This window comes from Epithele typhae (assembly GCF_022376455.1).
Source record: "Epithele typhae strain CBS 203.58 chromosome Unknown BXZ73scaffold_1, whole genome shotgun sequence".
In the NCBI taxonomy this organism is placed as follows: domain Eukaryota; kingdom Fungi; phylum Basidiomycota; class Agaricomycetes; order Polyporales; family Epitheliaceae; genus Epithele; species Epithele typhae.
In genome coordinates, this window is record NW_025954192.1 from 807,087 (window position 1) to 835,062 (window position 27,976).

The 27,976-nt window shown below is 55.8% G+C and overlaps 12 protein-coding genes and 1 non-coding gene across 13 annotated transcripts; 6 read left to right on the forward strand and 7 right to left on the reverse strand.

Moving 5' to 3' along the window:
- Positions 1-627: 627 nt before the first annotated feature.
- On the forward strand, positions 628-722 carry BXZ73DRAFT_t3. Its single transcript has one exon. It is a non-coding gene; the product is annotated as a tRNA-Ser (tRNA).
- Positions 723-1,121: 399 nt separating this feature from the next.
- On the forward strand, positions 1,122-2,299 carry BXZ73DRAFT_86254 (S-adenosyl-L-methionine-dependent methyltransferase; the record flags this gene model as incomplete). The annotated part of the gene is made up of 7 exons (XM_048024132.1): positions 1,122-1,183; positions 1,255-1,338; positions 1,416-1,629; positions 1,762-1,785; positions 1,821-1,861; positions 1,940-1,955; positions 1,982-2,299. 7 exons carry the CDS (start codon positions 1,122-1,124, stop codon positions 2,297-2,299), a joined length of 759 nt encoding a protein of 252 aa, XP_047883776.1.
- A 257-nt stretch (positions 2,300-2,556) lies between these two features.
- Positions 2,557-4,973, reverse strand: BXZ73DRAFT_95562 (heat shock protein 90; the record flags this gene model as incomplete). Its single annotated transcript, XM_048026827.1, has 10 exons — positions 2,557-2,913; positions 2,968-3,362; positions 3,417-3,814; positions 3,907-3,922; positions 3,981-4,158; positions 4,214-4,346; positions 4,412-4,551; positions 4,610-4,720; positions 4,753-4,853; positions 4,913-4,973. 10 exons carry the CDS (start codon positions 4,971-4,973, stop codon positions 2,557-2,559), a joined length of 1,890 nt encoding a protein of 629 aa, XP_047883777.1.
- A 558-nt stretch (positions 4,974-5,531) lies between these two features.
- On the reverse strand, positions 5,532-8,727 carry BXZ73DRAFT_86256 (uncharacterized protein; the record flags this gene model as incomplete). Its single annotated transcript, XM_048024133.1, has 10 exons — positions 5,532-5,832; positions 5,894-6,022; positions 6,098-6,165; positions 6,300-6,458; positions 6,555-7,114; positions 7,246-7,345; positions 7,405-7,690; positions 7,735-8,054; positions 8,111-8,339; positions 8,399-8,727. The coding sequence occupies 10 exons, from the start codon at positions 8,725-8,727 to the stop codon at positions 5,532-5,534; spliced, it is 2,481 nt and encodes an 826-aa protein (XP_047883778.1).
- Positions 8,728-8,979: 252 nt separating this feature from the next.
- BXZ73DRAFT_86257 (alpha/beta-hydrolase) lies at positions 8,980-10,224 on the reverse strand (the record flags this gene model as incomplete). Its single annotated transcript, XM_048024134.1, has 4 exons — positions 8,980-9,708; positions 9,765-9,842; positions 9,866-10,021; positions 10,045-10,224. 4 exons carry the CDS (start codon positions 10,222-10,224, stop codon positions 8,980-8,982), a joined length of 1,143 nt encoding a protein of 380 aa, XP_047883779.1.
- Positions 10,225-10,896: 672 nt separating this feature from the next.
- BXZ73DRAFT_95565 (nascent polypeptide-associated complex alpha subunit) lies at positions 10,897-11,676 on the forward strand (the record flags this gene model as incomplete). Its single annotated transcript, XM_048026828.1, has 4 exons — positions 10,897-11,121; positions 11,196-11,273; positions 11,331-11,604; positions 11,657-11,676. 4 exons carry the CDS (start codon positions 10,897-10,899, stop codon positions 11,674-11,676), a joined length of 597 nt encoding a protein of 198 aa, XP_047883780.1.
- A 113-nt stretch (positions 11,677-11,789) lies between these two features.
- Positions 11,790-12,848, reverse strand: BXZ73DRAFT_36847 (S-adenosyl-L-methionine-dependent methyltransferase; the record flags this gene model as incomplete). The annotated part of the gene is made up of 4 exons (XM_048017899.1): positions 11,790-12,269; positions 12,322-12,390; positions 12,444-12,680; positions 12,732-12,848. The coding sequence occupies 4 exons, from the start codon at positions 12,846-12,848 to the stop codon at positions 11,790-11,792; spliced, it is 903 nt and encodes a 300-aa protein (XP_047883781.1).
- A 121-nt stretch (positions 12,849-12,969) lies between these two features.
- BXZ73DRAFT_86259 (glycosyl transferase) lies at positions 12,970-13,666 on the reverse strand (the record flags this gene model as incomplete). The annotated part of the gene is made up of 3 exons (XM_048024135.1): positions 12,970-13,108; positions 13,164-13,302; positions 13,366-13,666. The coding sequence occupies 3 exons, from the start codon at positions 13,664-13,666 to the stop codon at positions 12,970-12,972; spliced, it is 579 nt and encodes a 192-aa protein (XP_047883782.1).
- Positions 13,667-13,924: 258 nt separating this feature from the next.
- On the forward strand, positions 13,925-15,207 carry BXZ73DRAFT_86260 (pyrroline-5-carboxylate reductase; the record flags this gene model as incomplete). Its single annotated transcript, XM_048024136.1, has 8 exons — positions 13,925-13,949; positions 14,008-14,165; positions 14,189-14,295; positions 14,369-14,537; positions 14,641-14,661; positions 14,754-14,889; positions 14,957-15,025; positions 15,080-15,207. 8 exons carry the CDS (start codon positions 13,925-13,927, stop codon positions 15,205-15,207), a joined length of 813 nt encoding a protein of 270 aa, XP_047883783.1.
- Positions 15,208-15,732: 525 nt separating this feature from the next.
- On the reverse strand, positions 15,733-17,588 carry BXZ73DRAFT_95568 (26S proteasome subunit P45; the record flags this gene model as incomplete). The annotated part of the gene is made up of 9 exons (XM_048026829.1): positions 15,733-15,764; positions 16,002-16,038; positions 16,129-16,184; positions 16,240-16,308; positions 16,363-16,531; positions 16,586-16,878; positions 16,929-17,377; positions 17,425-17,504; positions 17,556-17,588. 9 exons carry the CDS (start codon positions 17,586-17,588, stop codon positions 15,733-15,735), a joined length of 1,218 nt encoding a protein of 405 aa, XP_047883784.1.
- A 193-nt stretch (positions 17,589-17,781) lies between these two features.
- On the forward strand, positions 17,782-18,723 carry BXZ73DRAFT_86263 (RNA-binding domain-containing protein; the record flags this gene model as incomplete). Its single annotated transcript, XM_048024137.1, has 5 exons — positions 17,782-17,892; positions 17,951-18,072; positions 18,171-18,336; positions 18,389-18,619; positions 18,673-18,723. The coding sequence occupies 5 exons, from the start codon at positions 17,782-17,784 to the stop codon at positions 18,721-18,723; spliced, it is 681 nt and encodes a 226-aa protein (XP_047883785.1).
- Positions 18,724-19,192: 469 nt separating this feature from the next.
- Positions 19,193-19,820, reverse strand: BXZ73DRAFT_95570 (uncharacterized protein; the record flags this gene model as incomplete). Its single annotated transcript, XM_048026830.1, has 3 exons — positions 19,193-19,572; positions 19,629-19,721; positions 19,781-19,820. The coding sequence occupies 3 exons, from the start codon at positions 19,818-19,820 to the stop codon at positions 19,193-19,195; spliced, it is 513 nt and encodes a 170-aa protein (XP_047883786.1).
- A 7,056-nt stretch (positions 19,821-26,876) lies between these two features.
- On the forward strand, positions 26,877-27,940 carry BXZ73DRAFT_37753 (heat shock protein 30; the record flags this gene model as incomplete). Its single annotated transcript, XM_048018073.1, has 4 exons — positions 26,877-27,014; positions 27,075-27,218; positions 27,270-27,475; positions 27,529-27,940. 4 exons carry the CDS (start codon positions 26,877-26,879, stop codon positions 27,938-27,940), a joined length of 900 nt encoding a protein of 299 aa, XP_047883787.1.
- Between the last annotated feature and the right edge of the window lie 36 nt (positions 27,941-27,976).

Sequence of the window (27,976 nt, forward strand, 5' to 3'; positions counted from 1 at the left end):
GAATCACGGCATCAGAGGTGGCTCCGTCTGCCGCGGCATCACACCCGCACGAACTCGGCCGCAGTCCCCTGGGGGAGTGGGAGGCTCACGCCGACGCACAGATCGCGAGTTGATCTCCTCGATGTGCTGGGAGCGGGGGCGCCGAAACCGAATTCCCAAAAGGCCGGAGACCAACAGGGCAAACGGACAGGGCAGCTATCTGAACATGGATCAACTCGCAGTCATTGTTGGACGTCAACCATCACGGTGTGATCAGCGTGATTCTGGGCTGCAGACAGGGACTGTCAGTGTTGAATCGCGCCTGGAAATGGGCCAATATGTCACCTCAGCCTGATTAAACGACCACGCATAAGCCAATGTGTTGGAGGCGAAACAGTGTGTACGCATCGCACTGGATGAGATATGCGAATCGCATCATCGAGAAAGCTGGCTGGCAATTGGCCGGCATTCTATAGTGAGAGACACAAGGCGCACAGCATGCGCGCACGGCAACGACTGCAGAGGAAACAGACAGCGATGAGAGACTGAGGAGGATTCGAAGCTATGAGGCCGAACGCGTCGTGACAACTCCCGAGTCGCTGTATGGCACGCTCAAAATTAGATGACAGCTGTACCACATAAACAAAGGACACTATGGCCGAGTGGTTAAGGCGACAGATTCGAATTCCAGTTTGATCATCTGTTTCCCTCTGGGAGCGCAGGTTCAAATCCTGCTGGTGTCGTTTTTATTGTGTCTCCAGACAGCCATCTAAATTCTGCTGATCTGCCCTGTTCTCTCGTTTGGATCCCATAGGTGGAATGGGTCTTCTCCTACGCTGATCTATGTTTAGAATCTTGTTTGGTGGGTGGGTTCATCGGGAATGATTCGGCCGAAAGCTAGCTCAGCTGGCCCACAACCGCTCGTGGGACCACTCCAACTTTTTCACGCCAATAGCACGCCAGTCTGCGGTCCACACGAGTCATGCCTGCCGTCGGTTGCGCTGCCGGATTTGTCGGCTTATAACCATCTTGTTCTCGCTCCATCCTCTCCCCAACATCCGGCCCGCCCATAAACACTCTCTACCCACGACCTGTCGTGCGACTCAGCCTCACCGCGGCAGCACTCTTCACCTCGTCGCAGCATGTCCACTGTCCACAACGTCGCCAAAGCCGGGTTTGGCATTGGGAACGATCTCTACGATCGGTACGCCTCGCACTGCCCCCACACCGATCCTCATCCTCCAAGCGCGGCTCTAACCGCCCCATCTCCATCAGCGCTCGACCTTCATACCAGACCAACGCGATCGCGCACATCCGCCAGCCATCAGCGCGTCGGCGCCTCTCAACATCGTCGAGTGAGTGCGCCACCGCCTCGCCCCCAGGACCTGAGAACGCCTGAATTCATTCATTTGTGATGATCGCCCTGCGACTGGCAGGATCGGCTCCGGGACGGGCATCTTCACGCGCGCGCTGCTCGCGCACCCCGCGTTCGCGGCGGACGTCGGCGCCCTGCGCGCCGTCGAGCCCAGCGCGGGCATGCGCGACGTCTTCACCAAGACCGTCGCCGACCCGCGCGCGTCCATCGTCGAGGGCGCCTTCGACACGACTAGCGTCGAGGACGGCTGGGCGGACGCGATCATCATCGCCCAGGTGCGTCGAGTCGCTCTCGTCTCCCCTTCCTCCCCCGAGAGGGGTCGTGTGGCCCGCCGCGGGGAGCCCGGCAGGCCAGGCGCAGGAGAATAGAAACAGAAGTACTGACGGAGTCCACGGCAACGTGCGCAGGCGTTCCACTGGTGCCCAGACTATGTGAAGGCATGATCGAGTTCGCCCGCGTCCTCAAGCCCGGCGGCGTTGTTGCGTTGATCTGGAACCTCGAAGACAGGTGCGTCCTCCTGTCGCGTCCGTGCAGCTGGCATCCTGCATCCCCCTATCCTTACAACTCGTCTTGATTTCTCCACAGGAACCGTGCGACGTGGGTGGGCAGCTCCGCGACCGGATCGAGCGCCACGAGAAAGACACCCCGCAGTTCCGCCTGGGACTCTGGCGTGCAACCTTCACGACCCCGACTTATGGCACGCTGTTTGAACCTCAAGAGGAGAACGTATGGGACTATGTTCTTCCCGGCACGCGCGACATCGTTGTCGACCGCGCGTGCAGCAAGAGCTACATCGCTGTTCTCACCCCAGAGGAGCGCGTGAAAGTCGTCGAGGACATCGACGGCATCATCCAGCGAAAGGATGGGATGACGTGGATGGAGGAGGATAAGGGCGTGTTCGAGTACCCCTACCAGACCTTCCTGGTTGTCATGAAGAAGAAGTAAACATGGCTTTTGATTGATCCTCTGATATAACACTGTACAGTGCTTATGTGATATGGTGCAAACGACAATCGGAGACATCACGCCATAGTGTTGAGATGAAAGGAAATGCGATTCATTACGATGCTACGGTAATGGTGAGTGAGTGATGCAATAAGACAGCAATGCCCGACAGAGTCTATGATACAAATATGGAGATGAGCCTCTTCTGCGGAGATCTATCGTACCACCAAGGACGCCGACTTGCGAGCGCGAACATTTTAGTCAATCTCCTCCATCGCCGACGTCGACGCGACCTCGACCGCGGGCGTCTCCGTCGTCGCTGCTGGCGCCGGCGTAGAGTCGTCCTCGTCAACGTCGAGACCGAGAGCGATCATACGGTGGATGCGCTTCGCGAACGACGTGGGGTCGTCGAGCGAGAAGCCAGAGGTGAGGAGGGCAGTCTCGAAGAGCAGGTAGGTGAGGTCACGGACGGACTTGTCCGCCTTGTCCTCAGTAACCTTGCGCTTGAGCTCCTTCACGATAGGGTTGGTAGGGTTGAGCTCGAGCGTCTTCTTCGACGCCATGTAGGACGACATGGACGAGTCACGAAGAGCCTGCGCCTTCATGATACGCTCCTGTGGGCGCAGTCAGCAAGGCGCGAGATGAAATCGCGTAAAGCCAGGACGCACCATGTTCGAAGACCAGCCGAACTGGCCAGTGACAAGTACACAAGGAGAGTCGGCGATACGGTTCGAGACGACCACCTTCTCGACCTTGTCGCCGAGCGCGTCCTTGACCGCCTTGCAGAGGTCCTCAAACTGAGCAGCCTCCTCTTCGCGCGCCTTCTTCTCCTCCTCGGTCTCCTCGAGCTCCAGACCCTCCTTCGACACGCAGATGAGCTTGTGTCCCTCGAACTCCTTGAGCTGAGTGATCGCGTACTCGTCGATGGGGTCGACGAGGAGGAGGGTTTCGAAGCCCTTCTTCTTGAGGACTTCAAGGAACGGCGAGTCCTTGACGGCAGAAAGCGACTCGCCAGTGAGGTAGTAGATGTTCGTCTGGACCTCAGGCATGCGCGTGATGTAGTCTGCAATCGCCGTTCGGATTATGTTACCAGAGATACAGACGTCAGTGCACTCACCCTTCAGCGAAGTCATCTCCTCGGTCGACTTCGTCGAGAAGAAGCGAAGGAACTCGGCAAGCTTGCTGCGGTTCTGGGCGTCCTCGTGGATACCGAGCTTGATGTTCTTGCCGAACGCCTCGTAAAACTTGTTGAAGTTGTCCTTGTCCTCGGCGATCTCAGAGAATACGTCCATGCACTTCTTGACGAGATTCTTGCGGATGACCTTGAGAATCTTGTTCTGCTGGAGAGTCTCACGCGAGATGTTGAGGGGCAGATCCTCAGAGTCGACGATACCCTTGATGAAGTTGAGGTACTCGGGGATAAGGTCCTCGCAGTCATCCATGATGAAGACGCGGCGAACGTAAAGCTTGATGTTGTTGCGCTTCTTCTTGGACTCGAAGAGATCGAAAGGCGCGCTGAGCACACGATTAGAAACGCAATCATGTGTGAGAGCTGCACAGAACTCACCGCTTGGGAACGAAGAGGATCGCCTTGAATTCGAGCTGACCCTCGACAGAGAAGTGCTTGACAGCGAGGTGGTCCTCCCAGTCGTTCGTCAAGCTCTTGTAGAAGGCAGAGTACTCTCAGCGGTGATGTCGGAGGGGTTGCGCGTCCAGATAGGCTTCGTCTTGTTGAGCTCTTCCTGCGTGAGCTCCTTCTCCTTGATCTTCTTCGTCTTCTTGGGCTTCTCCTCGTCGTCAACTTCCTCGATCTTCGACTCCTCGCCATCTTCCTTGACCTCCTCCTCGTCCTCCACCTCCTACAAGAGCGATTAACATCAGGACCCGGATACGATGAGCTCAAATTGCACGTACCTTCTCGACCTCCTTGGTCACGGCGAGAAGGATGGGGTACGAGATGAACTCAGAGTGCTTCTTGACGATCTCCTTGATGCGCTTCTCCTCGAGGTAGTCGAGCTGGTCCTCCTTGAGGAAGAGGCGAATCTCGCTACCGCGGCCGAGGGGAGTGCCGTCGACATCGGGAGTGATAGTGAAGGTGCCACCGCAGCGGACTCCCAGATGTACTGTTCATCGTCGTTGTGCTTCGAAATGACCTGCACCCGCTCGGCGACGAGGTATGCCGAGTAGAAACCGACACCGAACTGGCCAATCATGGAGATGTCGGCCCCGGACTGGAGCGCCTCCATGAAGCCCTGGGGAAAACGCGTAAGCGGTCCGGACAAGCGCGCCATCAAACGAAATCGAGCTCACCTTCGTGCCCGACTTCGCGATCGTACCAAGGTTGTTGACGAGGTCGGCCTTGGTCATGCCGATACCGGTATCGATGATGGAGAGAATTTTGTTCTCCTTGTCGGGAACGATCTTGATGACAAGGTCCTTGCCAGTCTCGAGACCGAGGGATCGGTGAGGGAGGCATAACGGATCTTGTCGAGCGCGTCGGACGCGTTCGAGATGATTTCACGAAGGAAGATCTCCTTGTTGGAGTAGAAGGTATCTGGGAGACGCGTGTTGAGCGTCGAGATAGAGGGTGGCAGGAGGGATGAGAAGACTCACTGATGATTAGGTCGAGGAGCTGGGAGATCTCGGCCTGGAAGCCAAAGCTTTCGGAAGCCATTTTGTCGTGTGGATCGTGAAGGGGGGAGGGGAGGCGGAGAGCAACAGAGATGAGAAAAGTAGAGATACAGAGCTGGGGGCTCGGATGGAGGCGGGGTTTAAGTAGATGCCTGCTCTGGCCATTCGAGAACCTTCGAACCCGTTCGGGCAGGCGCCCGTGTCCTTCGTCCTGCGCACCGCGAATGTTCCACCACCTTCGGGGGTTTTCGATGATGCCTACCTGTTTGGGAGGCATTCAGACCATTTACTAGGTAGGTCGGTGCGATATCAATCCAGTATTGAATCGACCCCCTGCCATATACACTCGAAACTGGGGGCCGAAATACTATACCTCAAACACGGCTGAAATGCGCGGGGTCCCTCACGGATGGGCAAAGCACTTGCAGTATGCATGCTGCCTCAGTGACCCAGAGTCGGTCGCGCGAAACATCAGCCAGATGGTGCATAGAGTGCGCCGGGCCGCGCACACGAAGGGGCAGAGACAGAACGCGGGCACGGGAAGAGATCATTCTTTAGACGGGAGGGACAAGTCGAACACCTGTCATTTGCACCACTAGTCCTACACAAAACTTGGCCCCGACCGGTCGTGCGGCGACGACGACGGTGATCCCACCTGTACAAGCCCCGTCCGCCCGGCGACCTGCTGCTTCAGCACCTCCACCATGGCCTTCACCTCCTGTATCTCTTCGTGCAGCTCTTCATTTTCGTTCCTCAGCTTTTCGTTCATCTCCAGCGTCCGCCGCCACTCCGCCGAGGGCTGCATCTGTCGCTGCATCACCGAGCCCCGTCGAGATCTTTCGAGCTGCTTCTTGTGGCTCTCAATATCGTGCTTGAGCACCATGATCTCTTGGGTTTGGTTCCTGAGAGGCGTACATATCTTATTAGCTTGAGAAGCTTCTTGCGGCCGCCCGCGAAACTTACGCTACATGTTGTTGCATATCCCTCTCGACTCGCTCGTGTGCCTCGAGCCTGAGTTCCATTTTCCGGTAGCGACTCGCAAAGGCTTCGAGATGATCCTTGGTATTGTTGAGCTTCTGTACGTCAGACTCCCTGCTCACAATCGGAAGCGAGCTGTGGGTCAGATACGTTCGCCTGGACCTTGAACAAGGCCATCAACGGACGCACCACAGACGCTGCAGCCGCATAAGCTGATCGATCTGCGTCTCGTAATCGTGCAACCTGTCGACCTTGGGCTTGTCTCCTTTTGCTCAGTTTGTAGCCTGAATGCAAGCTGGGTTGCGTCTGCCAGAAGCTTGCCTTGCGCCGCAAACGTGTCCTGAATAAATCATCAGCCGCCTACCATCACCGCCCGAAAGGCAAACCGCACCTTAGCTTCCTTCTCCGCAGCACGCATTGCCGCAGCTTCGCTCGTCCACGTCTTCTTTTCGTTCCGCAGGGTCGTCAACCGGTCTTGTAACTCCTTGTTCCAGTCGGTATACCGCGCCCGTTGAGCAGCAGCTTGTCCTTTTCTTCCTTGAGCTCCCGCCTCAGCCGCGTGATCGTATGCCGATACTCCTTCAGTTTGCCGTGCTGTCATGCACATTAACGTTGACGCTCCCCTACATGTTGCCGCAGCACTCACCAAGCTTTGGCGCTCGTCTTCCTCGTTCCGTGAGAGTACCCGTTCCTTGTACAACCGCCCGATGTGTTTTACGTTCTCCCGCGCGGTCCACAGCTCCAAATTTAGGTCGTTCTTCAGGAGCAGCACTTCCCGCTGCAGCGCCGAGAGGGCCTGTGCGACATGAGGCGGCAAAGTACCGTCCCCATACTGCTCGCGGTCTTGGAGCCCAAGCGCGTCCGATGCGGACTCGTCGTCAGCTTGGGAGCCCTCCCTATCCGGGCGAGTGGAACGCGAGGGTGACCGGGTACCGGGTTGAGGGAAGAGTGTGGCCGCCCAAGAGCTTGGTACGTCGACGATCTCGACGTCGAGTCCAGAGCGCAGCGCAACGGAGGTGGCGACCATGTCCGAAAGCGAGACTCTGAGCGGACCTCCAGGCGCGGGGTGGGACGGCATGCCGGCGGAGTGAACTGTGTCGGTCGTCTCGAACGAAGACGAGGTGAGCGCATTGTCCGCGAGGTCCGTGAAACCCGCGTTGTTCGGTTCCTGTGGAGGGGATGGGTCCTCAGGCGGAATGAGGACCCCTGCCGGTGGGAAGGTCGTCCGCGAGACGTCTGCGCAGCGGCGTCAGCATCGGAGGGGGAGGCGTGGTGTGTTTGCTGCATCGCGAGGTATGTGTTGCGAGCATCGAGCATCGTTGCCCCGCTGACAATACGTGGGATGTCGTACTGGGCCCAGAAGTCCGGCTGCTCGAGTTCCTCGTGAGCTTCGCGCTTGATGAGCAGGGGATGAAGGATGTGCATTCGGAGCAATCGCTGTAGTTTCAAGTTATGAGGCACGTTCTATTAGATGCAGTCATCACTGGAAAACTCACCTCACTTATGCTCCGGACTTTTTGCTCATCAAGTGCGTCTTCCCATCCGACTGTGAACATGCTTTCCGCCGAGTTCTCGTCCAAATATCGCACCGGATATCGTAGGAATCGAATCGTATTGCAAGGGAATAGATAGTACAGGAACGTGAAGTAGCGGTCAGGGAGGGGTGCCTTGGACTCGGTCGCGTCGAACGTCAGCTTCAATCGCGCCCATTCGATGTCCTCGCGGATTTGAAGGGGTGATGAAGAGTAGGCTTCAGAATCATCTGCTACTGCTACTGCATCACTATCTTCATCATCCGTGTTTTCGGGGGCAGCTGGGGGCGCGACGAGGAAGGTTGGCGCTCTTTCCAGCATAGGACGCGGGCTAAGACAAGGAGTAGTTGTGGGAGCAGTCGCTTGAGGTCCTCGCAGGCCTTGACCGCCATGATAGGGAGAAGTTTGATCATGATGGTCAGGGCACTAGTGCAGACCGTCGAGGAGTCATCGAACATGAGGGTGTAGATCAGGCTGGTCATGAGGGGATGTCGCGCCAGCTCTGGTGCATGGTCTTGAAATGCGGACTGAGAGGTGTATGCATTCAGGAGTAGGAGCAGCTGCAGTCGCATGTCTGGCGCACTGAAGCAGTGGTAGATGGCGGTGAGGAAATCCTGGTACCACAATGTGAGGGGCGAGGGGAAGCGATGGGATTTCAGGGTGGACTTACTTGCGGGCGTGCTAAGCCGATCCCAACGAGTACGTCTTCCAAGTTTGACTTCCAACACGCCTTCTGCTCTCGTTGTCCCTGTTCCAGTTCTGCCCACTCCAGTACATCGTCTCCCGAGCTCTCGTTGTAGGCATCGAGCAAGTAGAGATCCACAAGTCGCCTGCGGAACTCACCCATCCGTTCCTTTTGCTTCTCAGCTTCCGCAGGATCCGCGGAGTCGGAAAAGTTGCTTCCGGATCAAGTGCGTTGATTATGAGTTCTTTGGCATGGTTGACCGCTGGGAGAGACAACTTGGGTTCCCGCAGGGCTGGTCGGATGACCAGATCGAACCATATAGAAATGACGGATTTGGAAGGTAGAACTGGGCGTAGATGGTATAGGAATGAAAGGAAGGTTTCTGCATGCGGCAAGAGTGAGTGTCCGAGGAGGTCGTCGTATATCACCTGAAGCTCGTCTTCAAGTTGATCGAGGAGAGTGCGGGACTCGGCCGCGTTGGCACATTCGATGATGAAGCTATCCACTCGTTCCAGTAGGTCGGCGAGAGATATCGCATCCGGAGACCTTTCAAGCAGTAGCCGGAGCTGGGCGCAGAGGTCGACGATCGCGGAGGAAGACATGGTCTGACGGCACAGCTGACCAGAGCCTTCCTCGCCAGTTGCTTTGAAGCGCTCATAATGACGCCACGTGGAAATACAGACTTCGTTGGAACGCTACCCAAACCAAATAACCCCAGTCACTTCGGCAAGCCCACCAGCATGTATCAAAGACAAGACATTCCTGGATCCCATGTATATCCTTGCACCAGGGTTAGAGTCGGACATCAATGCACTTAGCTTGCGAGAACGACGCACCTCCCGTTGACCTGAACGTCAGTCATCTAGCCACGCGCACATTCTTTTCAAAGCAGGAGTGCGTTCCGGTTCGTGCCAAGGGAACATGGCAAAGTCGTGGGTGGCGTCGAGGACAATGTCACACACCACATCGACACCGTCCGCCTTCAGTCTCTCCGCGACAATCACCGAGTCGTCCAGGATGCTTTCTGCTTCGCCTGCTGAGATGAAAGTGCGTGGGAAACCCTTGAAGAGGCCTTCGTGGTTCTTGATATGAGGCGATACTGGTGAAATATACGGGTTTCTCTTCGCCTCCTCTATCCCAAGAGGACCGAGGTAGGCGTCATGCATGTAACGATCATCGACGCCGAGGATGTCATTCCCGTGGTTGCGGTAGATGGACGAACCGGGTTCCTGCCGAGATAAAGAAACGTCGAGAAACGATGAACACGAAAGAAGACGACCGGGGAGCGGAAGGCCCGCCCCTGGGTTCTCAAGGATGTGCCGGACCAAGGCGAAGGCGATGTTGCCCCCTGCAGAATCACCAACAAGGGTGATGTTCTGGGGAAGAAACCCAACATCCTTGGTGAGATATTGGTACGCCGCAATAGAGTCGAGGAGGGCTGCTGGGAAATGGTTCCCTGGGGGGTTCGGGGATGCGGTCGCGAGACGATAGTCGACGACCATGATCCTGAGTAGAGTGCTGCTGTGATCGAGAATGCCGTGGCTCAGCTGTGACGTCGGTGCATCAGGGTGTGCGCTGCCCAACTGACATGATGTACCAATCAGCACAGAGCCTCTATGAGCAGGACGTCAGGACATACGAAGAAGGCGCCTCCGTGGATATGCAGTGCCACCCGCTCGCCTGGTTGCGCTAGCGTTGGAGGGATGTCCGTCCCAGGCTTGAAAAGCCAGTATAAGGGACACCGGAGTCGGGGGTGACACCGGTGATTTGGGCAGCTCGTTGAACTTCCCCGCAAAAGGCATCGGATGCGGAGCCTATCCCGTCAATGAACAGGAATTTCGCGTTCTTCAGTTCCTTGTCAGAGGTCGGGAACGGATGGCTTGTGCTGAGGTTCAGCTTGAGGGCCAGAGACCCAGGACCTCTCTGTAGGTGGCGACGGTGATGTAGCGTTTGAGGGTCCATGACGACCGTGGACGATTCTTCTTCGGTGAGTACTTGATACACCATAAGGGCAGCCTAACAAGCGTGTATGAAACGGCGAGATAGACCACGTAGAAGCCCTTGAAGGGCTGACGGTGCGTGAGTCGAGGTTTTGACATGAGTCTTCTCGTGACGAGGCTCCAGTCGCCTGTGGGCGACGGTGCGCGGGTGTGACTATATGTAGTGAGCCTTACAGCTCGCCGCTTCGTGGGAACCAGGAGTTGAAGCGTAAAATAGGTCAGGCACATGTCAGGCGCAATAGATAGAACGGAATCTTCAGCAATGCGGCAACGTAAATTGCTGCAAACCGTGCCATTGGCGGCGTGTGCCATCGTCGTCGAGCCGGTGATTTGGGGAACTAAACTCAGAGATCACCTATGGGTTACTGCGACGGTTTGTTCCTCAAGCTGATGAAAAGTCAAAAATTCGCAGGGGCGATTGGTGGTCAGGCCGGTCAGGGGACGTGCATGGTATGGACGGTGGGCGGATGGAAAATGTACGCGTAGATCTGAGTATTGGAGTCAAGGTGAGTCTGCGGTTTCAAAAATGGGGTTAGGGTCTAGCAACATCGCGCTCTCAACGCTGCTCTGAACAGTGAGCATCCAACTCGTCCCATCCTCAATCCACAAATCGTCACGGTGAGTGAAGCTCTTGCTCAGGACTGTTTTCAATACGTATTGGACAGGTGTCCAGGTCTACAGACATGCGTTTTCACGATGGATGGCGTCCAACGCTACTAGATGTACTGATGCAACAGGCGCTGACTTCGCGCTCCCTTGCGTTTTGCACAGATGTCGGCCACCATTGAGGAAATTCACTCCGACCACTCCGACCACGACCACGACCACGACCACGACCACGATCACGACCATGGACATGAGGAGGACCCCACCTCCCAGGCTGCGCTCGACAAGATCCAGTCACGTTCGGAGCGCAAGGCGAGGAAGGCGCTGATCACCCTCGGTTTGAAGAAGGTCCCGGGCATCACTCGCGTTACCCTTCGCAGGCCCAAAAATGTGAGCCTCACCCGTCTTGAATGCATATATATGAAGGAGACATCGCTCATGGCGCGCCTGGGTCTCGCCCGCAGGTTCTATTCGTGATCGCGTCCCCTGACGTATACAAGTCGCCCAACAGCGATTGCTACATCGTCTTCGGTGAGGCGAAGGTACGTACAGTCCATCCTGATTCATTATTGAGACCCCTTGCTCAACTCGATCTATAGATCGAGGACATGAACTCGCAGGCCCAGCTTTCGGCGGCCCAGCAGCTTGCTAGCGGCGCGGGCGGCGGCATGCCCAACATCCAAAGCTCCACGGGTGGCGCCGAGGACGACGACGACGACATTCCCGAGCTGGAGGCCGTGGAGGAGGACGACAACGTCGATGAGACGGGCGTGGATCCCAAGGACATCGAGCTTGTCATTCAGCAGGTTAACTGCACACGCGCGAAGGCAGTAAGGGTGCTGAAGGAGAGCGGTGGTGATTTGATCAATGCCAGTAAGTCCACTCACATCACTCTGGCTACGCAGTACCTCAACATATTTGTCAGTCATGGCTGCAAGCGAGTGATTCTGTTGTGCTGCACTGTATCATTACCCCATTGCCTTGTCGTATCACGCCCAAAATCCGCATCCCACGTGCCTGTTGTGCATCTACTAGGACGGCGCTGGGGATGTTTCTAATCATTGCTGCCACCTGCGCAACTCAACATAATAGTTGGATCGTTCCCAGCCATCAGCAACGATATGCACGCCTCTCTGCGGCCCGGCCTTGCTTCCTGACGGCGCGTCGGGAGCTTCTCCAATGACCAACTGCATTTCTTGCGCTGCGTCGACGACGAGGTCTCGAAGCTCGCCCTGAGAAAACATATGGTAGTATCTGTTGAAAACCTTGGGAGGGTCGTCAAACGCAGCGAAATTTAGCTGCCCGTCTTCGAAAGCGTCGTCTTTCAGACTCCTCTTTTTCTGTTTTGTCTTGGGTTTGGTCGCAGTAGATGGATTGAGGACCCATGGGACATAGACGTCTTGGCCTTTCGGTGCGAACGTCTGACCACGCTCGGTTGAGTCGGTCGGGATTGCTCGTTTAGACAATTGGTCTTGCTCAATAGCCCATACATAGATCAACGCGCGACCGTGAGCCGGAGATATACTTTGCAGTAATCTCTGCGACGTCCCAGTCAGGGCCGCGGGGCATGCTCAACGAATCGGACTGCACCTGTACTGCGACCTTGCGTCGATAAGGAGTCGCTAAATGATGAATTGTAGCGATGGATATTGCATAGTCCTGTCCATGCATCTGTTCAGGCGTGTACAGTCTTCGGAGCTCAAGAAACTGACGAATGCACCGGTTCGCCACGGATGGTCCAGGACGTCTCCCCACACGACCTCTCGTTCTCCATCCCCTGCCCGCTTCGCGATTTTGAGCAGGTTCAGACTTCTGTCAAAGCCGACGGTCCACACGCCATTCGGGCGATCGGAAGGCAATGGCAGGTATTTTCCGTTACCCGTGCCCAGATCGACGCCGACCCAGCCTGTGGGCAATGAGGACATGAACGCCGCGATGATTGGCCATGGCTGTGGGCACCCTTTGCTTCAGAATCTCGTCGCTGCACCGAACCTGCTCACTTTGTACCGTGTGAACGAAAAATGCGGCGCGATCTCGTCGTAGACCGCGTGCACATGCGTGTCTTCGTACGTCTGCGGGTCATCTGAAGAGACAGCGGCGGGCGTGACTTCGGGCATGTGTTCGGGGAGGAGTGGGGCAGAAAACACGGGTATTGGGACAACAGAGAGGGGAAGTGTACAGCGATGTAGTGCAATTCAAACCAACGAGAAGAGGCGAGGGGTCCGGCGACCGGTGCGGTCACCGCCCGGCGCTGGTCTCCCTGCTGTGGCTGAAGCCCATCTCGTCATCCAGGAGCTCTCGGAACCTGCTTCCATCGAATTGCGGGAATGGTACGAGGGTCGAGATGTCGAACTTCTCGATGGCTTGTGGCAAGTCTCTGCGCAGGGAAAGGATGAGTGTGGTGGAACAAGAAGGGCAGAAAGGGTGCTCACGCGACAGTCGTCGAACGAAGGTGGTTGAGGCCCGCGAGGGAGTCCGAGAGCTCCGCCTGGTGGTTGTCGAGCAGGGTCGGGTTGGGGATCACGATGAGAGGCTTCTTCATCCTCAGCACGTCGAGAATGGTGCCGGACCCTGGCCGGGCGAAGCGGCGGGGTTGAGGGATGCACTTGGGCAATGACGCAAGGACGGACTCACCGGCATGGCTGATGATCAAATCCGCCTGCTCGTAGTCGGCTTGCAGGCTCGGTTTGAAGCGCCATACGGTTGTCTCGACTCCACCAGCAAGCTTCCACCTGTCCTCTGCCACCTTCTGTAGCTGCCCAATGTCGACGTCCGAGTTCCCGCACTGCACCTCAAGCGTCTGGTAGCCCTTCGCGCGCAGGGCGTCGAGCACTGGCGGCGAGAGGACCCTATTCACCAACGCGTCGAATCGTGTGGAGCCGACGGTCACGAAGACATGCTTGGGGGGCGCGGGGGTGGAGGCGGGGACGGGCATCGGGCGGCGCGGGGTTGGGGGTTGCGGGCAGAGCGTGACGAGGGGCGAGAGGAAGGATGCGAGGGCAACCGACAAGCCGTCTGTGTTTTGGCGGGTCCGGGTTGATGCCTCGGCGGGCGGAAGTGAAGCACAGATGGGGGGACGTCTGGGGACATGGCACGCGCACGCCCCGGTACAGCTGGGCGGCGCGGCCATAGCTCCGAGCGCAGAGCGCAAACCGCCACCCTGCTCGCGTTTCTGACTCTCACCTGACCTGCCATGGGCTACACCCTCTGCATCCTAGGTCCCTCCCCTCCCCACCTCTGCTCCCGCGTCCGTCCTTACCATTCCACTTCTCTCAGGATGCGGCACCATGGGTGTCGCCATCCTCTCCGGCGTGCTCGCTAGCCTCGACGCGAAGCCCGCTAGCCCGCACCCCAAGTGGGAGTCGCACACCTCAGGCACCGTCACCCCACAGGTGCTCGAAGACGACGCGCTCCCGTCGCGGTTCATCGCCTGCGTGTCGCGCGAGGAGACCGCAAGAAGCTCGCCGGCGCGTTCTTCTCAGCAGGCACGCTCGGCCGCTCCGTCGAGATTTTCCAGGGCAGGAACGTCGCCGCCGTGCGCGAGGCCGACGTTGTGCTGCTGTGGTGAGTGCCCCATTTCCCCGCCCTTCCCTTCCCTCGCACACCCGCCAATCATCCCCCGCGTCCGTCCTCGCAGCTGCAAGCCTCAGTTGGCGCAGACGATCCTCGCCGAGCCCGGCATGCAAGATGCGTTCGACGGCAAGCTCCTCCTCAGCATCCTCGCCGGTGTCACCATCGCGCAGCTACGCGCCATGGTCCTGCCGTCGACGCGGGTCGCGCGCACAATGCCCAACACCGCCAGTAAAGTACGTCGATGTCTGTGCCACACCCACCTCCTGATCTTCTCCGATCTGGGGTCGTTCTAACGCCGCGATCTGCTCCGCACCCAATTCGGTCTCGCGTGAGCAGATCCGCGAAGGGATGACGGTCGTCAGCACCCTCCCGCCCTTAGAGCAGTCCGAGCTCGACAGGACGATCATCCTCAACATCTTCTCCTCCATCGGCCGCTGCGCTTCCTCGAGGAGAAGCACTTCGACGCCTGCACCGCGCTCTCTGGCTCCGGTCCTGCATTCGCCTGCATCTTTTTGGAGGCCATGGCCGACGGTGGGGTCATGATGGGCTTGCCCCGGGCAGAAGCATTGGAACTCGCTGCGCAGAGTACGTCCCACTTACGCCAAATGCTGCGATAGATCCTCGGGTTCCCTGACGGGGACATGTGTCCCAGCACTCCAAGGGGCAGCCCGCATGACCCTCGCCGGAACTCATCCCGCGGTGCTCAAAGATGCCGTCACTAGTACGTGTCTCACCTTCAACCAGGAGGGGAGCAAGCTGACGAATGCTGCAACAGCCCCGGGCGGTTGTACGATTGCTGGATTGCTGGCCATGGAGGATGGCCGTGTCCGATCGACGATCGCGCGTGCTATCCAAGTTGCGACTGAACGGGCCAGTGAGTTGGGGCAGCCAGGTAAAAAGTGAACTGTAGATGTACTCTCAAAAATGTACCTCGACATCCTGTCGATATCGATACGAATGTAAGCTTTAGAAGATCGAGCTCAACTGTGCATGAACGACATGTTTCATTCAACTAGACGTATATACAGTGCTAGTTGTTGTAACCAGCGATGCGAGTCAACAACCTCCATCATCTGGAGGCGATTGCTCAAGTGCCGGTTGCGAATTACTCTTGCTCTCATAAAATGAGGATGAACGTGTAGAACGAGACGCCACCCAGAGTGTTGAAGAGCGAAAGAAACTGACAGGTTGGGAGACGCGGCTCTAAGCGTGACGAAATATATTGAAGATCTAAAAGGACATAAATAGTCGACTGGTGTTCGAGGTGAGTGATGGACTCACTGTTGACTACTATAAAAGTCAGCCAGGAGAAAAATGTATTCCGCATGTGAACCACTTCATCCATACGAATCATGCAAGAGCATAGTTCGCGCCAGCGGAAAAGCCGACAGAAGAAGAGGCAAAAATTCGGAAAGCGTTGATCTAGCTCTATTGAATGAATGCCCCTTCGAGTAGGAAGGCTGATGGGGCACTAAAGTGTAGAGCGTCGATGGAATGAGACCCACACACAAACAACGTCGAGATGCAAAGACTATATTGTCCAGTAGAGTACAGATGCGATCTGAACAGGATTGTCAGCAGGAGCCAGGACGAACACGTCACAACACACTCACAACAACAGCGATACCAAACATTACCGGTCTGGGGGGAAGACACGCGTGAGGGGGAGGGGAAAAGGGAGCAAGAGAAAGACGCACAGAAGTCCAAGGTCTCGTCCGCCCGCTTGACGTTTTGCTGGTGGGTGAAGAGAAGAAGAGGCAGCGGGCGTGAGCTCAAATACTTTCGCCACGCTGATGGTACAAACAGAGCCAAATAGGCGCTTACCTTCCATGCTTCCTCAAAGTCCACAGGGAGGACGACGTATCGGTTCTTCCGCACAGCTGAATAGGTCAATCAGCATCCTCCAGTCTCTATCACTGGTTGAAGAACATTTACCTTGCAAGCCAGCGGCTTGTACAATAGATGCAATCTCAGCGGATGACAAGCGCTCAGGCCGTGAAACATCTAGAGAAGGGTCACAATCATGGTACATTCTGAATTGGCGATTCCGATACTCACAGTCCTCCAAGTCGACGTCAGGTCCGAGGTTCATCTTGCCCGTCACAGCCTGGAAGATAAGACGCTTTTCTCGACGAGACGGCAGTGGGAATTCGATCTTCCTGTCAAGACGACCTGGACGGAGCAAAGCCGGGTCTAGAGTATCTGCTCGGTTGGTAGCCATGATGACCTACGAATCTGGTTTAGAAGGTCTCACAGGAAGGGAGAGAAAGAGCCCACATACCTTGACATTGCTACCTTGGTCGAAACCATCCATCTGGTTGAGTAGCTCGAGCAGGATGCGTTGCACCTCTCGATCAGCACCTGTCTGTGCGTCGAACCGTTTCGTGGCAATAGCGTCGATTTCGTCAATGAAGATAATAGCTGGGGCATTCTCGCGAGCTAGCCGGAAGACATCGCGGACCATACGAGGACCTTCTCCGAGGTACTTCTGCACGAATTCACTGCCAACGACCCGGATGAAAGAGGCAGTGGTGTGGTGCGCGACGGCCTTGACAAGCATAGTTTTCCCCGTTCCTACGCGGGTTCTGAGTTACCGACTGAAGATGAGGAGAATAATGACATACCTGGCGGCCCGTAAAGAAGCACACCGCGAGGCGGGTCGATACCAATCTTCTTGTACAAGTCGAAGTGCGTCAATGGCAGTTCGACCGCCTCCCGGATTTCCTGTTTCTGCGCATCCATACCGCCGATGTCCTGGTACGCGACATCTGGGCGCTCCTCCTTGCCCAGCATCGCGATGGACGAGTCGGCTTCCGGGGGAAGGATGTCAACGAGAGCATTGGAATGCCGGTGGAGTGCCACAGAAGAAGACGGCTTGAGGAGCTCGCGGTCGAGGGTAGAGAGGATACGAACGACGTAGTTGGAGCCAGTGGTTGACCCAACAATGCCGGTATATTGGTCGATGGGTTCCAGGAACTGTCCAATGACGAGAGGAACAGATTGAATGCGCTTGACTTCCTCCTGTGCGCGTATGAGCTCTCGCTTGAGGTTCGCTTGCTCGTCCTTGATATAGCTCTCTTGAATATCGAGCATCTCTAAGTGCGGGCGAGCTTCTTGTACTTCAGGTAGATGTCCTCTTCAGACTCGAGCTCCTGCATGAGCGCGGCCTTGTCCTCGATCACGGTGCCGAAGGTGGGCTCCTAATAGAAGCGTGGGTACGAATAAGACGATACCATGAGACTGATGCATACCTCCTTCCTGATATCAACTCCAATTTCGTCCATGGTTGTGGGTTTGTGGGGTGTGTAGAAGGGGAGAAGACAAGCGAGAACGCTGCCTGAAGCAGGGCTGACGCGGCCATGAAGGGACGCGTCGTACCAATGCACGTGACTGGAGCGCTGCAGATGAGCGCTTCACGGTGCGACTGGGAACCGTGCTCCTCTGAGCAGCCATTTCCCTTGGAATCCTATCCTCACCATGGCACACATCGTCACCCCGCTCGACCAGCCCTCCAACTACAAAGACTCTCAGTCTAGATTCGACCGACACACGCAAACCGACCTCCTGTCAAAAACTACCACGCTCTATGTACGTCGTGCCAGTGGATTGCATCTTTTCGACGCGTCAAACTGACCGCGTCATGCAGGTCGGGAATCTGAGTTTTTATACTACTGAAGAGCAGATTTATGAGATATTCTCGAAGTGCACTAACACCGAGGACGGTGGAGGCATCAAGCGTATCATCATGGGTCTCGACCGCAATACGAGGTAAGCCCCGAAGCCATACTTTTGTATGCGAGCTAGGTGCACATGCGCCCTACCAAAAAGAGCCATACTCCTGTTTGTTTCCTAACGAAATCTCTTAGGACACCTTGTGGGTTCTGCTTTGTTGAATATTACAGCCATGCGGAGGCATTAGCTTGCCTTCGCTACATCAGTGGCACCAAATTGGATGAGCGCATCATTAGGTGCGACCTCGACCTAGGCTATAGAGACGGCAGGCAATTTGGTAGGGGCAAAAGTGGTGGACAGGTACGTTTTCGCACCCGTGCTTCATGACAACACTCTCACAGTCCGTCCATAGGTACGAGACGAACACAGACAAGACTACGATCCTGGTCGCGGCGGATGGGGAGCACAAGCGCAGCGTGCCGAAATCGAGCGGAGACGCGAGGTTGAAGAGCGTTACAACGACGCCCAAGACGTTCCTGGCGCGGTTGCTGGTGGTGGAGGTGACTGGAAAGCGACGGAGCACGTTCAGCAGTCGACGCTCAAGCGTGGAAGGTCGCCAGAGGATGATGATACTACACGAGGGGTGGGTGCCCGTATAGCTGTTGCGCCGCGGTATGCTCATGTGTTTCGTTCTAGGAGCCTCGTCCCAAGCTGGAAGAACACGAACCGGAAGCAGAGCGTATGTGATTGCTGCAGCTTTGGTTTGCCTTGCTCTTGTTTCTTGTTCCCTCTTTGTATGCTATGTATCAGCTATTCTAAATGCGGACCCAAGGAAGGGCCGATTGACTTTCCAATGAGGTCGTGTCAAGCAGGTGCCCGTACTCAACCAATTTTACGCTGTCTCTGTCTTATGGGCCCGATGCAGACGGCTCTTGCATTCAAGCATCCGTAGGAAGGGGAGAACACCACGTGATTATATTGGACAGGATATCGTGCCGTGTGCAAGGCATATAAGATCTCAAGAGACAACATGAGCGAGGACAACATGATCCAACTCGTTGTTTTTTGAGCTCGTGAACGGGCTCATGTGTAGCTTACGAACCAGTCGATACGCCTCTGACCAGGAATCTAAGCGAACCAACCAACGAGATGTTGCTCGCGTACTCCCCTCTCTGCATGGATGTGAGGAAATAGGACGGCTCTGAGGGACAATCACTCACTTGTTGAGCCTAGTCACAAACGGCTTTCCCTCGTCCGCACCCGAGATTTTGAAGGTCCGAAGAGCCTTTCTGTAGATGTATTCCGGGGCGATGTTGTACGGCAGGCCCTCGAGAAGGACATTCTTCGCGCCACCCGTGAGTCCAGCATCTAGACCATCACCAGCGAGAGCACCCCGCTGTGCGGCGTCGCGGCGGCCGGCGTCACCACGAGAGCGAGTCTTCGGAGTTGGGATTTGATCGATCGAGAAGGCCTTGATTTGCTTCCCGGAAAGAATAGAATTATTGAGGGCCTTAATGGCGCCAGGGACGTATTCTGGGCGGTTGAAAGTGAGAACTGCACGACCTGTTGGGCTGAAGTCCTTGTATTCGATATTGGCTTCACGGGTGATTCGTAGTCAGAGCGGGCCACCTGGTCAGAATGAGCATGCATACCATGGGAGAAACTGTCCACCCCGTTCTTTGAGCACAACCGCCGCAAGTCGTTAGGCAGCGCGGTGCGAGGAAGACCGATCAGGCGGACGTACACTGAGTGTGAAAAGGGCCGTCAGGCAGCTGGAAGTATGAGAATGCGTCCGAATATCTACCGGAGCTGACACCAGCCCGTCGTACTGCATGGCTAGCCATGGGGGAGGGAGCGAAGACAAGGCAGACGGCCACGCTGCCAGCGACACGCCCCGAGAATGACGACTCGCGGGCCGGGCGAGCGCCAGCGGGCGAGGCAAGCCATCGCGTCATCGGACCCTGCGCTCTCCGACTGCACTCGGCCTGCATTGGACGCTCTGGACGCTCTGTGTTCTGCTACGGGACTTCGCGGAATCTGCTGCCCTTCCGTGTCCGTTTCCGACTTCGTTCGTCATCGTCTTCTTCCCCTGGCCCAGATTCACCGCGTCGCGCTGGCAGCCAATGTCTGGGTCTCGGACGAGTCCACTGCGAATTTCGATCTATCACAAACCACCCTGGCTACATCCTCCTGCCGCCCCAGATGTTGAACATTGGATATCGAACATACGTACATTAGGACAGTTTACGCATCCACATGGACTCTGTGAGAGACTTCCCATAGTTCCATATGTCACTTCACTGCCTTGTAGTTCCTTATCTCTTCCATTCCGTTCTTCTACGCTTCTCTCTTTGTTCCTTTGTTCCACTTACGGACTTTCTTTGTCTTGAGCGCACAGCCCGCACAGCCCTGTAACCATCTTCTGTTCGGTCTGACCTCTGCGCCATATATGTCTTCCCATCACTGCTTACGTATGCTACTCCTGGACAGTATATAGGGAGGACTCTGGCTCGCACTGCTCTTCAGTCGTTCTATCACTGACTGAGGAGTAAGTCTATTCACACTACTATGCGCTCCTTACATATGCTTACTCTATCTGTAGTCGCTCCTCTTCGTGTGTTACAGGTAGAACTTATGCTCTCAATATAGTCGTTCTATCACTGACTGAGGATCGCTCCTCTTCGTGTGTTACAGTCGGTCCCTTGCCTTACTCAGAGTTCATCAGGTTATGAGCCCTGCGCTCTAGCTTGCTTACGTTGAGCAACGCGCGCTTCACCTTTCGCCAACGATTCAAGATCTCCCCATCGACTACTCGTGGACGGTTTCGGTCGGACATAGCTTTGGGTTTTACCCTCGCAGTCCTCTTCCTCCGTCTTCACCTCTACCCTCCACAAGGCCTTCCGACAGGTTTTCGTAGCGAGGTTGCCCCAACGGGTGCTCATTCTCCACGAGTAGGGGATATCGTTCTCAACATCGCGCTTCTCTGAACTTTCAATCGACTTCACCGTGGCAGACAACGTTGCTGGTCCTTCTACCGACCTCAACGACGTTCAGATCCCGTCTGGCAGCTCTTCGGACTCCGACGCGATTGACGTTTTCGACTGCTCACGCTTTTACCACCGATACGAACTCCGATCCGGAGGACAAGACGTCTTCTTTGACGACGAGGACGGAGAATTCTTTGTTTGCGACGTACAACCTTGCCCTAACCGTTACGTGGACATCAACCAGCCCGCGAATTGTACGCCTAGGCCATATCACCTCGCTCCAGACTCTCCTCAACACCCTCGTCATTTCGACGCCCTCCGTTGGTCGGAACTCCCTCAGTTCGACGTCTCTGCACCAGGTTCTCCACTTTCCTCGGTCGCTGCAGACGTTCCCCCATCTCCTCTCTCCTCACACCACTCTTCGCTCGAAGTTGAGCAAGTCCTTGAAGCAGACGTCACCCCAGACGCTCCGCTCTACGGTTTTTCGGTCTACGGTCCCCTCGATCCTTATCCCATCGACGTTTATCCTCCTCTTCCGCCCTCACCCACTCTCGTCCCTCTAGAAGACGACACCCTCGAGATCCTCTACACGCTACCACTCATGGACACTGTCCCCGTCGCAAAGGGTTCGGTGCTCAAGGGTCGCGATGGGTACAAGCAGTGGGCGCACGACATGGAAGGGATGTGTCTTATGTTGTCCTGCTGGGAAATTACCGCCACTCCTTCACTCGACCCTGCACCTGCTGCCACCGAAGTCACTGCTCTTGCTGCCTGGAAGCAGCGTGAATCGAAGGCACGAGGCCTGATCGTCAAACAGGTCTCGATCGAGGTCAAGGAGGCGCATCTCACTGGCAAGACCTCTGCGAACGCAATGTGGGAGGCTCTCAAAGCGGCTTACGACAAGTCGGACGCTGCGTCGAGCTTCGCCCTCTTCGAGGAACTCATCAACCAGGATCGTTTCGACGAGAACAAGGACCTCGCCGACCAAATCTCGACCTACAACGCCAAATTCGACCGCATCGACTCCACCATCGCGAAGTACGGTGATGGTCAACGTGCCTTCATGTGCATGGGCAAGCTCCCGGTCTCCTACCGGACCATCGTCACGACCATCCTCGCGACGTATGAGTCTAGCAAGATCACTGTCGACAACGTCATCTCGCAGGTTCGCTCTGAGCAGACCTTGCGCAAGACATCGATCGGCAACGGCGAGGAGTCCGTCAGCAAGGTCACAAAGACCAAGCCCAAGCCGCGTGGTCCCTGCGCTCACTGCAAAGGGAAGAACCATGACGAGTCTCACTGCTGGCAGAAGCATCCTGAGCTCAAGCCGCAGGGGAAACGTCAGGGCAACGGCAAAGGCAAAGGCAGAGATAATGGTGGTGGTGGAAATTCCGGACATTCGCATAACGTTTCGGCTCAGACTGTCAATGTACTTGTAGCGTCGGACGCCTCGTCCGCGTCGAATGAGATCTCTGCTGCTTGGTACAATGCGGGTAACACCGCTAAGCGTGATTCTCACTTCGCAGTCTGGTGCATGGATTCGGGTGCTTCGCGTCACGTAACAGCATACAAACATGACTTCTCCTCGTACACTCAATACCGTGAGCCCAAGATCTTTCATACGGCTCAGGAGGAGATGCTGGAATCGTCCGCGCACTCGGAGAAGGAACGGTTATTGCTCGAATTGATCTCAACGGCAACCACGTCAAAGTTGAGTTTAAGAACGTTGTATACATCCCCAACGCGGGTACACGTCTCTTCTCAACTGGTGCCATCGAGAACGCCGGAAACCTCATCATTCAGGGGAATGGGAAAATGGTCATTTTCGATCCTCGCGTCACAGACGCATCCTTCTCACACGCTGGCTTGACTTTCCCTGGTGCAATGCGTCTTGAGGCTCTGTTTAATCCGATCAACAACCTCTATCAGCTGCCCACGGATATAATGAATGGCAAAGTTGTCCAACCTGTCCAACCTTCAGAACCTCAACCCGCGGCTCAGTCGTCGTTGTCTACTGTCGACTGGGAACTCATCCACAACCGCTGGGGTCACTGTTCTAAGGAAGCGATCAAAAAGCTCCCTAAGGCAGTCAAAGGTGTTGACGACATTGGTCCTGCTCCTCCCCCGTCTACTGTTTGCGATGGTTGCGCTAAAGGCAAAATGACGCGCAAACCACACCCTCTTTCACCGAAGCGTGCAGAAGCCCCGGGCGACATGATCCACACTGATCTAGTCGGCCCACTGCCCACTTCTATCGGCGGATATACGTACTTCGTTACATATCTTGATGACTTCTCTGGTGCTGGTCGAATCTACTACCTTAAGGCGAAATCGGAACAGACGAAAGCTTTCCGAGCCTACTACGCCTGGGTATCGACACAGACTGGTCGCAAAATCAAGAAGGTACGATCCGATCGAGGGGGTGAATATACCGCAACAGAGTTCCAAGAACTTCTTCGCGAACTTGGGATTGAGCACGACATGACCATGCCGGAACGCCGCAGCAAAACGGTCGTGCCGAACGCTGGAACCGAACCATCATGGACAAGGCCTTGTGTATGCTTCACTTCGCAGGTCTGTCTCACGGTTTCTGGCAATGTGCGGTCGACACTGCGGTGCACATCTACAATCGTCAGCCAATGCGTCGTCTAAAATGGAAGTGCCCGATCACGGCATGGAACGGAGTCGTCCCAGACTGTTCCCACTTCCGCGTTTTCGGCTGCAAAGCAGTCGTACATGTGCAAAGGGACAAACGCGACAACAAACTCGAGCCTAAGGCACTCGAAGTTGTGTTTGTTGGTTACGAGGGTTCCAAGGGTTATCGTTTCTGGAACCGCTCTACCCGCTCCATCATGGTCTCTAGCGATGTGGACTTTGATGAGAACGTCTTCCCTGCACGTGAAAACCCCACCGGCCGTCGTCGTGTAACCCCCGACGATTCACCGTTCCCAGACATCCCTGAAGGAGAGCCTGACAATGAACCAGTCGAGCTTATACCTCCTCCTCCAACTCCTCCTCCGGAACCTGCTATGGTCCCACACCCTCCTCAAGCTCCACCCAATGCCGAGCCTGAACCAGAGCACGAAGCTCCGCCTCCGCCTCCTGTCGTACCAGGTGCACCGCCACGTGCTCCTAACCACCGTCGTAACCGTCATCCTACTGTTGAAGAAGTACCTGATGTCGATGCTGGTCCTCCACCACAACCTCAGCGCCCTCAGCGTCATGGTGCAGGACAGAATCCGCGTCGTAACAGGGACAACTTCTACGGTGACGAACCGCCTGCACGCGTCGACGCCAGGACACGACGAGACGGACAGCTACGTACAACTGAAGAGCGCGAGTACTTCGATCTGCTCAATACTATCATCAATCACGCTGCGCGCAAGAAAGGCATCCCTCAGTCCTACCGCGAAGCGCACAACTCTCCTATGAGTGATGAATGGTTCAAGGCTGAAGCTTCGGAGTACAATTCGTTGATGGAAAACCGAACCTGGGTGCTCGTACCTCGCCCCAAGGGTCGTAACGTCATCGGATGTCGTTGGGTGTATGACATCAAGCACGATGGTCGAGTCAAGGCTCGCCTCGTAGCTAAGGGCTATACGCAGAACTGGGGAGAAGACTACTTCGAGATCTTTTCGCCTGTGTCAAGGAACGAGTCGACCCGCTTCGCATTTGCGCACGCCGCGCTCGAAGACTGGGATATCGACGCCATGGACGTCAAAACCGCGTTCCTCAACGGCGATCTCGACGAGGAGATCTACATGGAGCAGCCGGAAGGATGGGTTGAAGCTGGCAAAGAGGACTACGTCTGTCTGCTCAAGAAGGCCATCTACGGTCTGAAGCAAGCCTCTCGCCAGTGGAACCTCAAAATCCACGACTCGCTCATCAAATTGGGATTTTTCCGCACGTACTCAGATGCCGGAGTCTACGTTTATCGTCGACAAGGGGGTGTTCCAGGCGAAGTCACGCTGATTGTTCTCTATGTCGACGATCTACTCGTCATGGGCAATTCACGCACGCGCATCGACTTCGTCAAGGACTCTCTCAGCAAGCAGTACAAGATGACAGATCTAGGACCAGTGCAACGATTCCTCGGTACTCGCATTCGTCGCGATCGCGTCAAACGCATCCTCGACATCGACCAGGAAGAGTACATCGACGCCGTCCTCGAAAAGTTCAACATGTCTGACTGCAACGCTGCATCCACTCCTCTCCCCGCTGGTTGCGTCCTCGTCGCTCGACAGGATGAAGCACCTGCAACTCTTCGTCGGGAGTACCAGAGCCTCATCGGCAGCCTTCTTTACGCCATGCTCGGTACTCGTCCAGACATCTCCTACGCTGTCACGCGTCTCTCCAAGTACAACGCCAACCCGTCTGAAGATCACATGCGTTACGCTCGCTACGTCCTTCGCTACCTCCGTGGTACCTCGCACTATCGTCTTCGTTACGATGGAAAGGATGGCGCCGGCATGATCGCGTACTCGGACTCAGACTGGGGAGAAGACCGCGACGACAGGAAGTCGACAACCGGCTTCGTTTTCCTGATGGCAGGAGGTGCACTCTCCTGGGTCTCTCGCCGACAACGCACAGTATCCCTCTCCTCCACCGAAGGGGAATACATGTCCGCGTCAGACGCTTGCCGTCAGATGAAGTGGCTTCGCACTTTCGGCCGTGAAGTTGGTGACGATATGTCGAGTCCTACGCCGCTCTGTATGGACAACCAGGGATCGATTTTCCTCTCTGAAAACCCTGCCGTTGACCGTCGCACGAAGCACATCGACATCCGCTACCACTTCATTCGCGAATACATCGAGGAAGGCGAAGTTACTCTCTTTCACGTTCCTTCTGCGGAGCAGCTAGCGGACTCGCTTACGAAGTCAGTTCCTCTTTCGATACTCAAGTACTTCTGCGAGCACGTTGGTTTAGTTTCATCCGCGTCTTGAACGAGGGGGTGTGTTGAACATTGGATATCGAACATACGTACATTAGGACAGTTTACGCATCCACATGGACTCTGTGAGAGACTTCCCATAGTTCCATATGTCACTTCACTGCCTTGTAGTTCCTTATCTCTTCCATTCCGTTCTTCTACGCTTCTCTCTTTGTTCCTTTGTTCCACTTACGGACTTTCTTTGTCTTGAGCGCACAGCCCGCACAGCCCTGTAACCATCTTCTGTTCGGTCTGACCTCTGCGCCATATATGTCTTCCCATCACTGCTTACGTATGCTACTCCTGGACAGTATATAGGGAGGACTCTGGCTCGCACTGCTCTTCAGTCGTTCTATCACTGACTGAGGAGTAAGTCTATTCACACTACTATGCGCTCCTTACATATGCTTACTCTATCTGTAGTCGCTCCTCTTCGTGTGTTACAGGTAGAACTTATGCTCTCAATATAGTCGTTCTATCACTGACTGAGGATCGCTCCTCTTCGTGTGTTACAGTCGGTCCCTTGCCTTACTCAGAGTTCATCACCAGACACGATCGATCGTGGGGGGCATGTGGCCGAGGTCTTCTTGGACATCCCGTCAGGCATTCATTAGCCGGAGAGGGGGCAACGTCAGAAGATCCCATCCTCGGACGGAACACTTGAAAAATGCTCTATGTTTACTCTGTTCTCATGATGATTCAATGCTGACCAAGTCTCGCCAGCCAGTCCTCTCGCTCTGCCCACTGGTCATACGCACGCCGAGCCCCACTCGCTTTAGTAAACAAGCCCTCATCATCGTTCAGCTTCCCTCCGGTTTCTCGCGACGACAGCCTCGCCTAGACACTTCCTCAGGGGGCCCATGCCTCTATATAACAAGCAGCGAATTGGACGTGCACGATGTCACTAGCAACTGCTATCTGATCCTCTCTTTCCCACCGCTTCCCACTCGTCGCTCTCCGAACTTTCCTCATAGGTTGCAGTCATGGGCGGGAATGAAGCCATCAACAATAACCCTTCGAATGCCAACTTTCGTCTGAGCACTCATGGTTCAGACTGGTTGTGGACTACTTTTTGCATCTTCACCGTATCTCTCCTGATTATGGTTGCGATGGCATTCCGGGTATGTACTATCGTCATAGCTTGTTAGCCACTCCGCTAACTACCGTATTCTCCGTTTCAGCGCCCCCGCGGCATGCGCTTGTTCCATCAGATCGCCATAGTGGTACTCACCACTGGAATGTTGGCGTACTTCTCGATGGCCTCCAACCTTGGATCTACGCCCGTGCAGACCGAATTCCGCGGCCGAGGCACGCGCCAGATTTTCGTCAGTGCTTTTCCTATAGTCTGCGTGCTTGATTGACATGGGCACGGGCAGTTCGTGCGATACATCAACTGGCTCATCACATTCCCTCTTCTCCTTCTGGAGCTCCTTCTCGCCACTCCTCTTTCGCTTTCCGACATCTTCACGACCATTTTCATGGGCATCGTCCTCGTCATCATGGGCCTGGTAGGCGCCCTCGTTACAAGCTCCTTCAAGTGGGGCTACTTCGTTTTCGGTGTCGCAGCCCTCTTCTACGTATGGTGCGTTCCGTTGTTCGGCCTCACCACTACTTTTGTATTGATGGTATGCACAGGTATATCCTGCTGTGGCACGCACCCCGCACTGGCACCTTTGCTGCTGGCGGTGTGCTTCGTCGCGGATACATGACGGCCGCAGGTTACCTCTCCTTCCTCCTCCTCCTCTATCCGATCGCTTGGGCGTGTGCCGAGGGCGCCAATGTCATCACGGTCACATCGGAGATGATCTGGTACGGCATTCTCGACCTATTCGCAGGGCCGATGTTCCTCTTCCTCTTCCTCTACGAACTTCGTGACGTCGACTATCAATCGTTCGGCTTGCAATCCGGGAAGTACACCGACAAGTCAGCGTACAACACCAGGCAGGCCGACGCGCCTACGGGCTCCCACCAGAATCTTTCCCGTACCTCTACAGCCCCCAGCCCCTCTACCGCCCCCGCCCCCGCCAATGGTGCCGAGCGTGTTTGAGATGCAATTGCTTCCCCTCATGTTTATCCCCGGGTC